The 12,500-nt window shown below is 40.0% G+C and overlaps 1 protein-coding gene across 1 annotated transcript in view; it reads right to left on the bottom strand.

Moving 5' to 3' along the window:
- Positions 1 to 12,500, bottom strand: part of Cht7 (chitinase 7) — a 159,514-nt gene that overhangs the window by 55,491 nt on the left and 91,523 nt on the right. The window contains exon 2 of the mRNA XM_076187065.1: positions 11,125 to 11,209. Coding sequence (XP_076043180.1) covers positions 11,125 to 11,209 — 85 coding nt within the window. The remainder of the gene's footprint in view (positions 1 to 11,124; positions 11,210 to 12,500) is intronic.

Raw genomic sequence — 12,500 nt, 5'->3', positions numbered from 1 at the left:
GTGCAAGCAAAAATATTGAATAGTAACTTCCTGTCTGTGTTTATCAAGGGCAGTAACCCTTGAGTTAATGAGGGAATTTCAAAAAGTTGAGGTTTGTCTAACATAAAAGTGGAAGTACAAGGCATACAAAAACTACTGGAGGCATTGGGTGTTAGGAAATACACAGGCTGTGTCGCAATCTCAAGTTGAATATTCAAAGAATGTCGAGAACAAACTATTAGACAAGATGCACGAATTTTCTGTGTGTTAACTGAAAGAAGGAGGTTGTGCCAAATGATTAGAAACTTGTTAATTTTTTGCTAATTTATAAAGATGGCAACAGCAAGGTTTCTCTAAAGTTTAGAGTCTAAACTATAGACTACTGTCTCTGACTAGCGTGTTACTTAATTGTGAAAAAGAATTGTGAAAGATAGATCGTCAAATCGTTTAGAAAAAGAAAAAAATACTGGTGGAAAATGTCTTGGCATGTTTTGTTAAAGAGCGTTTTTTTTTTTTTTTTAACCTGCGTCATTTACTTCTTTCATAAATTCTCTACACTTATGACACATTCATATTGACTTTTCGTAAGTAACTTCTTATTCTAATTGCTTCAGTGAAGTAATTTCATTCATCTGAAGAAAAAGCTGTCACTGGAAACTTCAACTTTATCCATGTAACCATACGCTTCTATCAGTGAGTAGTCTCAATAGTTCTAATCGTAAAGATACTTTATTCCCACCGTCCCAATTATTTTATCAAATTATTTAAAGTCATATTGATGGATAGGAGATTAAAATGTCAAAAATACGATCAAGAATATCTTGCATACAAAGTTTGAAGTTTTCAAAGTCATAACGACAAACGCTTAAGCAATACTGTAAAATGTCCTCTGCCTATTTTTTCCTCTTCCTTCTTATACTGTCTGATCTCCCTATGAATCGGAATGTATAGCGATGATTATTTTCTTATCGTAGTTCAAATATCACCAATTATGTTTACCACTGTTAAATAAATAACTAGAACCGTCGAATCACAGCAAGATCAAAATCTGTATATATTTCAGATGATTTTCTTTTGTTCCTTTGTTTCGTCCAAAAGCTCTCGTTCTCTATACTGGACTCTCAAAGAGAATCATGGAAATGGAACGGGGAGTGAGGAAGGTCATCATATCCTATCTTGTCGTGGGAAGACTTCTTTCTCTGATAACATAAGAACATAAGAATAAAGGAGACTGCAAGAGACCATAAGGCCTACACTAGGCAGCTCCGTATCCATCACCACCTGTCATCCCCATCCATAAAGTTGTCTAATCGTTTCTTAAAACAACTGATAGTTTCAGCGCTTACTACATGGTTACTAAGTTTATTCCATTCATCGACCACCCTATCAGTAAACCAATTCTTGCCTATTTCCTTCTTAAATCTAAATTTGTCCAGTTTATACCCATTACTGCGAGTCCTGCCCTGTTGTTTTATTATGATGACCTTGTTTGCTTCACCCTTGTTATAACCTTTGATCCACTTGAACACTTCTATTAGATCACCCCGCACTCTACGTCTTTCCAGAGAGTGTAAGGTTAGGTGCCTAAGCCTCTCTTCGTAAGGCAAATTTCCGAGTCCATGTATCATTTTGGTCATTCTTCTCTGTACTGATTCTAGTGATTCTGATATACAAAAAAAAAAAAAAGTCAGGAGACTTTGTTGTTCATAACAAAGCTGAATCCGGAATAAAGATGAATAATTGGATAGATAAAGAAACCGATAGATGAATAGAAATAACTAAAACTGCCCAATGATTAAACTTTTTATCTAATAGGTAATTAACCAATTCATTACGACATATAGGAAAGAGGTAGAGAAGCTTCATTTCAAGACAAGCCGTTTAGTTCTCATATAAATCAACGTCAGTCGTTTCGTTACTGAACCATGAAAAGGTTAAGTAAAGACCTTGGAATAGTTACACATAAATACATCAAATAATTCCGACTGTCGTCCCCGGATTCGAACCGAGACTCGTGAAATCAACTCCCAGGTTGGAGAATTTTATAGGCCCGTTAGCTCAATTGGTAGAGTGATGGCTCTGTGATTTCACATAAATGCATCATGATGGAATTAGGAACATAAAAACATAAAAATGTAATTTGAATTCTAGTTGGCCTTACACCTTCCGGACATGACTTCACGTAGCATCAGGTCCCGCTCGACAGGAAGTCGTCCCGTTTTTATGACGAACTGCTCCGCTCGACGGACCATGAGAGAGCCCCTCCGTTACCTCTGAGTTTTTGTGCACCTCAACAAGGAGTGGCAGGGACGAAGGAATGATTATCCAAAGATTTATATTTCCAGGTGAGGGTGTCAAATAGCTGGCCAGGTTTCTTTTGTAGAGCTTTGAAATAATTTGATCTTGAAAATGACAGACTTGAAAACTATGAGTCTCTGTAATAAGGCAAGCCTTGGAATGATAATGAGCCTTCATTATAATGTAAACTCTGAAGCAGCATAGGATTGTGGTGTTTTAGAATCTTCAGCAGTTTATTTCAAGAAGGAAGGAGGGCGAAGAGTCAGGAAATATTTCTACCTCTCTTTTGCAGACAGAGAGAGAGAGAGAGAGAGAGAGAGAGAGAGAGAGAGAGAGAGAGAGAGAGAGAGAGAGAGAGAGAGAGAGAGAGAGAGAGAGAGAGAGAGAGAGAGAGAGAGGGAGAGAGAGAGAGGGAGACAGATAGATAGATAGATAGATAGATAACGATAGAGAGAGAGATAGAGACGGTGGGAGTGAGTGAGAGAGAGATAGAGAGAGAGAGAGAGTAGTAAAAAGAGAGTGAATGATTGCTGTTACTACTATTGTTGTTGATAAAGCACCATTGTCGGTTAGTTACGAAAAGCGGAGTTAGGCAGAAACCAGTCGTCCTCACAGACTCTTCTTGGAGATCCTATCTCCCAAACATTCCGTGGTTATGCTTATATACTGCCACTATGTGACAGTTTATGAATATGTGTGTAATCATATGAGGCAGTACGACAGAGGGAACATGTGTCATCTCTTACGTTATGTACCCTGTGTTAGAATAGTTTAAGTGATGTGTATGTGTGTGTGTGTGTGTGTGTGTGTGTGTGTGTGTGTGTGTGTGTGTGTGTGTGTGTGTGTGTGTGTGTGTGTGTGTGTGTGTGTGTGTGTGTGTGTGTGTGTGTGTGTGTGTGTGTGTGTGTGTGTGTGTGTGTGTGTGTGTGTGTGTGTGTGTGTGTGTGTTTATGTATATGTATAGAGGGTTGCCAGATGAACGATAGTTTTTTTTATGGTTTAACGTCACAAACTCCTCCCTATCGGAAGGCTAGGACGGTGCCCCTCACAGAGGGCTTCGTAGCGTGGAATTTAATTAACCATGCCCTTGGCTCAACTTCGCCGGTGGCAGGATTCGAACCTCCATTCCCTCGACCTTCTCCGCAAGTAACGACGCCCTAACAGCTGAGTTTTGGATGACCTATATTTAATCATAACAAATAGAGGTTTAATTTTTCATGTATATTTTTCCGAACTCAATGACCTTTACACTGACTTTGTTGTTCTGTTTCCTTATAGACAAGGATGAATGTATGACGTATATAAAGATATATCGTCATCTCTTCTCAGTGAGCGTCAGGGATATGACTTTAAACACAGAACTATCCCTTGTGGTTGTCTGCACCTCCATTAACACATCTCTCAATTTGTTTATAATTGAATAATTAGCTATCTGCCAATTAATTTGCAATTAGCTTAACAACTTACTTCAGAACAGTTGCCTACTGACTTGTTCCTAGATTGAATGTAGCCATGCATTGTAGGAGGAAGTTGGAAGAGGGTTAATACAGATTAAGAATGATAGGGGATACTCCATCCAGAGTGTAAATCTTCTTAGTACCAAGGCCAGAATGGTCAAGGGAGTTAAAAAAAAAGTCCTTGAAAGAAATTTTAATGCAAGACGTGATCGAGTCAAAGAGGACAGCAAGAAGAAGAATGACAATGGAACCATGGAAAAATTGAGTTCTTGGTTAAGAAAAATCATCGTCAGGGAAAGATGAAAGCTACTGTCTGCTATAAAGAGAGGAAGTATAGACGTGAATGTAAAGTTTTCGGAAATAGTGACTGGGGACCAGAAATCACGTGGAAATTGAGAGAATGCGAGGGATTAACGACGGCGTGTGAATGAAGCAACCCCCCCCCCTGGGGTTGATTATGATGATAAAGATTTACCATTTCCGGTTACCAGCTTGGCGGATGGGCAGAAGTGATCATTCCTGAAGTTTTAAAAGATACGACAGTGTTTGCTGGTCTTATCCCTATTTTAGTTAATCAAGTGTGATTAAACCAGTTTTTTCACTTTGGAGAATCTATGCAGAGAGTATGATTTCAGATCATAAATATAATATCTTCATGATATTCTCCAATTACTGAGGGATATTGAGTAGTAAGATGCTGTAATGATTATAATTTATCTTATATTATTTGTTTTTGTTTTGTTATCATTTGTCTTTCTGATTTTCATTTATTATTAGTTATATGTCAATTTATTATTATTTGCTATTTACCTGTTTGTTTATTATTTAACTATACCTATGCATTTACTTGTGTATTTTATTTGTTATTTACATTATTATAGTTTTTATTTATTGTTTTATTAATATGATTTTTTTTTTCGCATCCGACCTAGATATGGATCAAAAGGTCTCCTGTCGGCATGCTCCACCTTTGTAATCCTTTGTAAAACGCAATTATCATTCCACGAAAAGTAAGAGAAGTATAGCTCTCTAGAATCTCAATCAGCAACGTCGAAATAAGAAAGGCAAATAGACGAGATTGAAACTGATGGCAGTAATGGAGCTGTAGCAATTTTGGTAAAAATGAGGTTATAATCGGAGGTGCCCAACAGAAAGAAAAGATTAATAGAATAAGAAGTATGGGAAGTAAGAAAGAAATATAGTGTGATAGATCTATCTCCACGACGGTCGGGAATAGAGATAGAGTGCTGAACTAACTTTTCTAGAACATTCATTATAGAAAAGTTAAAGAATACTTCACCGACTGGCTCAGAGGAAAAGGAAGAAAATCAGGACTGGTGATAGACTTTAAAATCTAACGTAGATATTTCAGAGAACAAGGATTGGAATAAAATGAATTCCATCAATGACGATAACTATTCTAACTATACTGAATATTATTTGGCTTGAGATCTCTAACATACAGATATTTAGTGAGAAAGTGAAAATCTAGTTTGAACTGAACGATAAAAAAAAATAGATTCCATCAATGACGATAACTATTCTAACTATACTGAATATCCTTTGGCTTAAGATCTCTAACATACAGATATTTAGTGAGAAAGTGAAAATCTAGTTTGAACTGGATGATAAAAAAAGAATAGAAGATTCAAGTTTGGGAACACAGGAGGTAGAAAGATCGTCACGCTCGTATACACAACAGATAGCTCTGGAACGGAAATTAGCGTATAGAAAGCGAGAGAGAGAGAGAACAAGTTGCTATACCCAGACACCTGGCATTCAGTGAAAGAAAATTCACAGCCCCCCCAGCACCCCCCCCCCCCCACCACCACCACCACCACCACCACCTCCACGTAGTGGGAAGTGGAAAATCTCACAGGGCAAAGTCCTGTCACTTGCGGTAAGCCACTTTTTTACGTTTGAAGGGAAATTTTTGTTTCTTTGCTTCAAAGAAATGAAATCAGAGAATAGGCCGTGACTATTACAGAAATGGCTAGGGACGTCGGGCACCCCCAGAAATCGTCAGCAAAGAACCAAACAAAATTGAAATAATTTCAGTCCACTCTCCACTAAAAAAACTTGAGGTTTATATTAAAGAGTCTATATTTAAGTAAGAATACAAAAAAGGCGTTATAAGTAATGTGTTATTTAGTGTAGTCACGGAGAAGGAATATTTCTTTGAGAACAACCCGGTTTGCTGTTACCGGCAACACAAAAATGTATACCTTTTACCAAACAATTTAGTCATATTTTACAATGAATCTTTAGAAATACTGGTCGTTGATGTTTTTATGTCACATATTCACATATCCACATCCGCATACGCGAATATTTTGAAATCGGCCACCGGTTTACTTCTCTCTAGCTCTCACTCTCTCTCTCTCCTTCACTCTCACTCACATACTCTCTCTCTCTCTCTCTCTCTCTCTCTCTCTCTCTCTCTCTCACTCTCTCTCTCTCTCTCTCTCTCTCTCTCTCTCTCTCTCTCTCTCTCTTTCTCTCTCTCTCTCTCTCTCTCTCTCTCTCTCTCTCTCTCTCTCTCTCTCTCTCTCTCTCTCTCTCTCTCTCTCTCTCTCTCTCTCTCTCTCTCTCTCTCTCTCTCTCTCTCTCTCTCTCTCTCTCTCTCTCTCTCTCTCTCTCTCTCTCTCTCTCTCTCTCTCTCTCTCTCTACCTATCTATCTCTCTCTATATCTATCTCTCTATCTCTATCTCTATCTCTATCTCTATCTCTATCTCTATCTCTATCTCTATCTCTATCTCTATCTCTATCTCTATCTCTATCTCTATCTGAGGAAAAAGTGTAACGAAGGGAACTCGAAGAGCAAGGTCATTAGTCGCGGAGGAGGTGGAAGAAACGACCAGCATTGCCGCGGAAGGCCAAGAAACGCTGCAGGAAAGCTTCTGGAAAGAGCCAGGGTGTGGGAAAGTCAGCGACGGGCGGGCGGGGGTGTGGGTGGCTGTAAGGAACGTGAAGTTCCAGTGACCGCAAACGGAAACCTTGGAATAATTGGCTCAAGTTAGAACGTTTCGGTTCCGCAGACCTTAAAAACCCAAACCAGCACGAGAATAATGCAAGACTTTCGGTAAAAGTAGACGAACGTCCTCACGCACAGAGTATGCACTGTGTGTGTGTGTGTGTGTGTGTGTGTGTGTGTGTGTGTGTGTGTGTGTGTGTGTGTGTGTGTGTGTGTGTGTGTGTGTGTGTGTGTGTGTGTGTGTGTGTGTGTGTGTGTGTGTGTGTGTGTGTGTGTGTGTGTGTGTGTGTGTGTGTGTGTGTGTGTGTGTGTGTGTGTGTGTGTGTGTTGTTGCGTGTGTATGTATGTGTATGTGTGTGTTAGAGAGAGAGAAAAAGGGAGAGAGAAAGAGAGAAAGAGAGAGAGAGAGAGAGAGAGAAATATAATCGGATCTGTACCCGTACATTCTGTGGTCTTTTCTCTTCCTCTATTTTCCACCAACATATGCCTCTTGTTTTGCTATGTGTTTCACATTTCTAATACAACAGTCATCCAATTTTTTTTTCATCTCACATCCAGACTGAAAATTTTTAGTGAGATTTCACTTTGTTCTGCTTTCCCTCCTTGTATTCGTAAATTCCTTTCACTCTGCATAGAAAAATCCTGAAACCTGTGACATTTCTTTGTCTCTGCCTTATTGTATGATTTGATTCTTGGCTCTCTACACTACTTTATAACTGAAATCTAAGCACCATATGATATGATCACTTCTTCCCGTGGGACAGCAAGTCTAATCTCGCAGGTGTTTCGTCTTCTATTAATCTTACTATATCTTTGACTCAGAAGTCAGTCTCTCTCTCTCTTTCTCTCTCTCTCTCTCTCTCTCTCTCTCTCTCTCTCTCTCTCTCTAGTTATCTACCTATCTATCTATCTATCTATCTATCTATCTATCTATCTATCTATCTATCTATCTATCTATCTCTCTATTTGTTTACTTCTGCTTGCCATTTATCCTAGTACACCTCCTTACAATTAAAGTCTCCCATCAGGATTATATTGCTAATTCATGTATTTTCTGTATGTGAAAGGACGTGCCTGACAACATTTCTTGGTATTCAGATTCATTCAATGCCATCATCTTTGAGGTCGCCATATTTTACAAGGAAGTTTCTTCTTTCCTTATCATTCTAGTCCTCCAAATCTTATGTCTTTATTGGTATACTTACTTGCACGCCGTTATGTTTTCTTCACCACCATCTAGAAACATTGATTCCTAATCTGACTTATAATAAACCAGGTACATTAACATACTTAATTTCCTAGTTTCCTTGCACTATTTCTTGTACACTTTTTATATCACTTCCTCAGTTCCTAATTTGCACCTCTCCAGAAAAACTTTTGATTCTCTTGTTCCGTTTTCTTTATCGTTCCTTCCCTGGCCTCGTTAATAAACTTCCTTATTTTTGTTCGTTCTTCATCAAGTGCACTTCTGCTTTATCTAAATATCCTTCACTTTCCTCTTGTGTTTTACATTTTGATTACTTCATTTCCTGTGGTTTACGACGTGAGACATAATTCTAGTGGATGTGCCCCTCCCTCTATGCATTCGCTTGATCTAAACATCTCTATTTAATGATGTGCACTGAAGTCAGAATCTATGTTTGTTGATGAAACTTCGTCTACCAGATCCTTGACACGTGATTCCTTAATCTAAGTACATTCATAATCCCTTCCTCCAATTTGTCTTAATCTTCATCTTACTGTTGCTCCATGATCTCTTCATCAGATTCTTTCATCTCATTGAGTTTGATTCATTCTCTCTCTACCTCTGTACTATTTCTTTGGTATAATTTTCATTTGATTTAGTCTTAGTATCATTATACTCCAGTTTGTGTTTTTGCTGTATATTTTTAGTTTTTCTTTTCTCTTACAGTATTATGTACCTCATTATTTTGGTCATTATTAAGTGCCCTTCCTTTTTCTAATTTAGATTCTGATTCTTTAAACTTGGACTCACGAGACTAAACTTAGGTTCTCAAAACATGGAATTCCACATACGTTATCAACATCCTTAGATAAATCCTTGTGTTCTGGAAGGCTGTCCCATAATATTTTCCGTGTTTTAATTACTTGAATATGATTTCTATGGTTTCTTTCAAGACAAGGAAAACATATGAAGACACATGTTGACGAATGACAACGTGAACAACGACATTTGTCAAAGCGCACCTGTTTTCACTTCCATTCTCTTGACCCCAGATTTGCCTCGATTTCCCCTGTGTGTGCGTGAGTGTATGTATGTATGTACGTGTGTGTGTGTGTGTGTGTGTGTGTGTGTGTGTGTGTGTGTGTGTGTGTGTGTGTGTGTGTGTGTGTGTGTGTGTGTGTGTGTGTGTGTGTGTGTGTGTGTGTGTGTGTGTGTGTGTGTGTGTGTGTGTGTATTCACTTGGTCTATGGATCACGTGTTGGACTCGTGATCGACAGCTATTTCCCTCCTGGAAGAGAGCTCAGAGCTCGTAGGTCCGATCTATGGGTAATGCTATGACCTTACACACACACAAACACACCCAACTCCCCGCCCACGAGAGTCAGAGTAACGACCCGAAGCGCAGCTGTACCGAAATAATTTCGGCCCTGGGCAGGATTCGAACCAAGCACTACGCGCACCACCATGCTAGTAGTTCATCGTTCTACCAACCGCGCCACCGAGTCGTGTGTGTGTGTGTGTGTGTGTGTGTGTGTGTGTGTGTGTGTGTGTGTGTGTGTGTGTGTGTGTGTGTGTGTGTGTGTGTGTGTGTGTGTGTGTGTGTGTGTGTGTGTGTGTGTGTGTGTGTGTGTGTGTGTGTGTGTGTGTGTGTGTGTGTGTGTGTGTGCGTGTGTGTGTGTGTATGTGTGTGTGCGCGCGTGTGTGTGTGTCTATGCGCGCACGCATGTATTTATATTCCACATGTACTATTCTGCATATTAAATCTTCTGTTAACCTAAAGTTATTGGATCTAATTCTTATAAGAAATATATGAGAAAAAAAAAATCTGCTTAGAACAATACTCTGATCGTCAATATGGCTTGCGTGAAGGACGCTCTCTCATATTGCAACACCGAAAACAATATGTTCTTTACCAATGGGGATTGTCCTCTTCACCGAAATTACACACCTCTTTCCAGCAGTCCCGTCGTCTTTCATGTTATGCAATACTCTGTACACATACACACAAACACATGCGTACACACACACGCACGCACACACGCGTCGAAATGTGATCTCTCTTGTCAAGATACATTAATTAGTACCAAGGACAGAAGTTATGAATAAGTGTTTAGTACATTTACAGATGTAGTAATAGTATAATAACATTTCTGTATGACTGACTGATGTGCCATTATCAATGTTAGAACGCTACGACTATTGTTGTTCTGGTAACTGCAATTATATAGCTTTGTGTGTGTGTACGTGTGTGTGTGTGTGTGTGTGTGTGTGTGTGTGTGTGTGTGTGTGTGTGTGTGTGTGTGTGTGTGTGTGTGTGTGTGTGTGTGTGTGTGTGTGTGTGTGTGTGTGTGTGTGTGTGTGTGTGTGTGTGTGTGTGTGTGTGTGTGTGTGTGTGTGTGTGTGTGTGTGCGTGAGCTGTACCTAAGAATAGAAACGCTGTTTATCGCCGATGAAAGACTAATCAACAAGCCGTTACTAAAATGAGCAGATCTCATCAACACGTCCACTCAAATGTGTGACGATGCGACTCGCCCCACGAGGTGCCAGAAAACCTTGCTACATCCTGTTTGTTCCCACTATTCAAGTTACTGAAACTTGTATATGTGCAAACACACACACACACACACACACACACACACACACACACACACACACACACACACACACACACACACACACACACACACACACACACACACACACACACACACACACACACACACACACACAGTCACACAGGCACACACACACACACACACACACACACACACACACACACACACACACACACACACACACACACACACACACACACACACACACACACACACACACACACACTCACACACATTCTTCGACCTTATCAACAGTCATATGGCCCCAGGCCTCGTCCGCAAAGGTGAACTCTTTTCACATTAGACTAGTTAAAAGATAAATCATTATCACTATTACATCAATAAATGCGGACATGCATCTACACTATATATATATATACTGTATATATATATGTGTGTGTGTGTGTGTGTGTGTGTGTGTGTGTGTGTGTGTGTGTGTGTGTGTGTGTGTGTGTGTGTGTGTGTGTGTGTGTGTGTGTGTGTGTGTGTGTGTGTGTGTGTGTGTGTGTGTGTGTGTGTGTGTGTGTGTGTGTGTGTGTGCGTGCGCGCGCGCGTGTGTGTGTATACTATTGAGCAATATCCACTGGACAGAGACTAGAAGGTGTCCACCGTACCTTGCGCCATGCTAAGGGCGATTACTGCCAGCAGGATGATGAGCAGCACCACCCTCCATGATGTCGTCTTCGTCAGTCTGGGACTCTGGAACGAAAGAAAACGAGGAACTTGAGACTCTTTTCTAAGAAAATGAGGAACTTGAGACTCTTCCAAAGGGAAGTCGACAAAGCGTTTGATCCAGGTTAACTTTGGAACGATATCAAAGGGAATTGAGCTTTAGGACGAGTCCAAGAAGTGCTCAACTTGGAGGTTGATTCTGGACAAAAAAAATATACAAGGAGAAGTATAAGAGACCGTTCTTGTTGGTGGTTTCATGTAGAAATTGGCGAAGTGTTTGAGTTGGTCTTCGATTCTGCAATGAAATTATTCGAATGAACTCAAGAACTCTGCCACAGTTTCGGCCAACCCTTCTGGTAGGGTGGACACCAATGGCTGTTCACCGGGACTTTTTACTTCTTGAAGTACAAATGTACTTCCATCCCTCATCCTTGAAGGATACAAGTATCCTTCTCAGTTGGGCCTATTTTACCTAATTTCAATGTTTTGATATCATCTACTGTCTTATTTTACATTTCATAATCATTATTTCAATTTACAGCTCTTGACCATATCCTGCTGGTATGCTTTGCCACTGTAACCCACTGTTAAAAATTTTCAAGATACAACTCGAGTTTGAACGAATTTTAAGAACATTGATATTAAGAAGAAATTACCAAATTAATTCTCACTTCCTTCCTTTCTTCATTCTCTTCTCTCCACCTTCCTTCCCTCACTCAATCACTCCATCCACCCACTTCATGGCTACCTCCATCATTCCAATTGAAAGTGGGCTTGTTTTAATAAAAAGAAAAAAAAGAACAATTTCTCTCTTTACTATACGTTTTCTTTCGTATTTTCTTCTCTTCCAATCAAAGTCTTCTTCCTATTCTTTACCTCTTTCTTCCATCTTCACTCTCCTTCCCGTCCTCTTCTTCCTAATTCGTAAAACCCCTCAAACATGTTTCGGAGCTCCAATGGGCGCAGCTGAGGGTTCAAGGTGGATGTGTGTGTCCTTCACCCGACGTCTCCACCAAACCGCGCGTCCCGAGGAAGGCCAAGTTGCACTTAGCCAAACCGCATCTTACCAATCGTCACCCCCCTTTCGTTGTAATTTACTGGTTTTCTTGGCTTGGCTAAGGGTTGGCTACAACAGGCACGTGATTCTGCCCTCGCTATTGGTGGATACGCCAAGTGGTCGTGGAGCATGATGACACTCGAGTTACGGAAGGAACCAATCAGGTTCTAGTCAAAGGTTCTGCGACCCAGTTGTGTTGTGTTCATGTTTGTATTACTCCCAGATCCTGATCGTGGGTTTGGCGGTCCTGTAGAATAAGGA

This window comes from Oratosquilla oratoria, chromosome 6 (assembly GCF_046742065.1).
Source record: "Oratosquilla oratoria isolate Oo_2021 chromosome 6, ASM4674206v1, whole genome shotgun sequence".
NCBI classification, from domain to species: domain Eukaryota; kingdom Metazoa; phylum Arthropoda; class Malacostraca; order Stomatopoda; family Squillidae; genus Oratosquilla; species Oratosquilla oratoria.
This window is presented reverse-complemented; position numbering and strand designations above follow the sequence as displayed.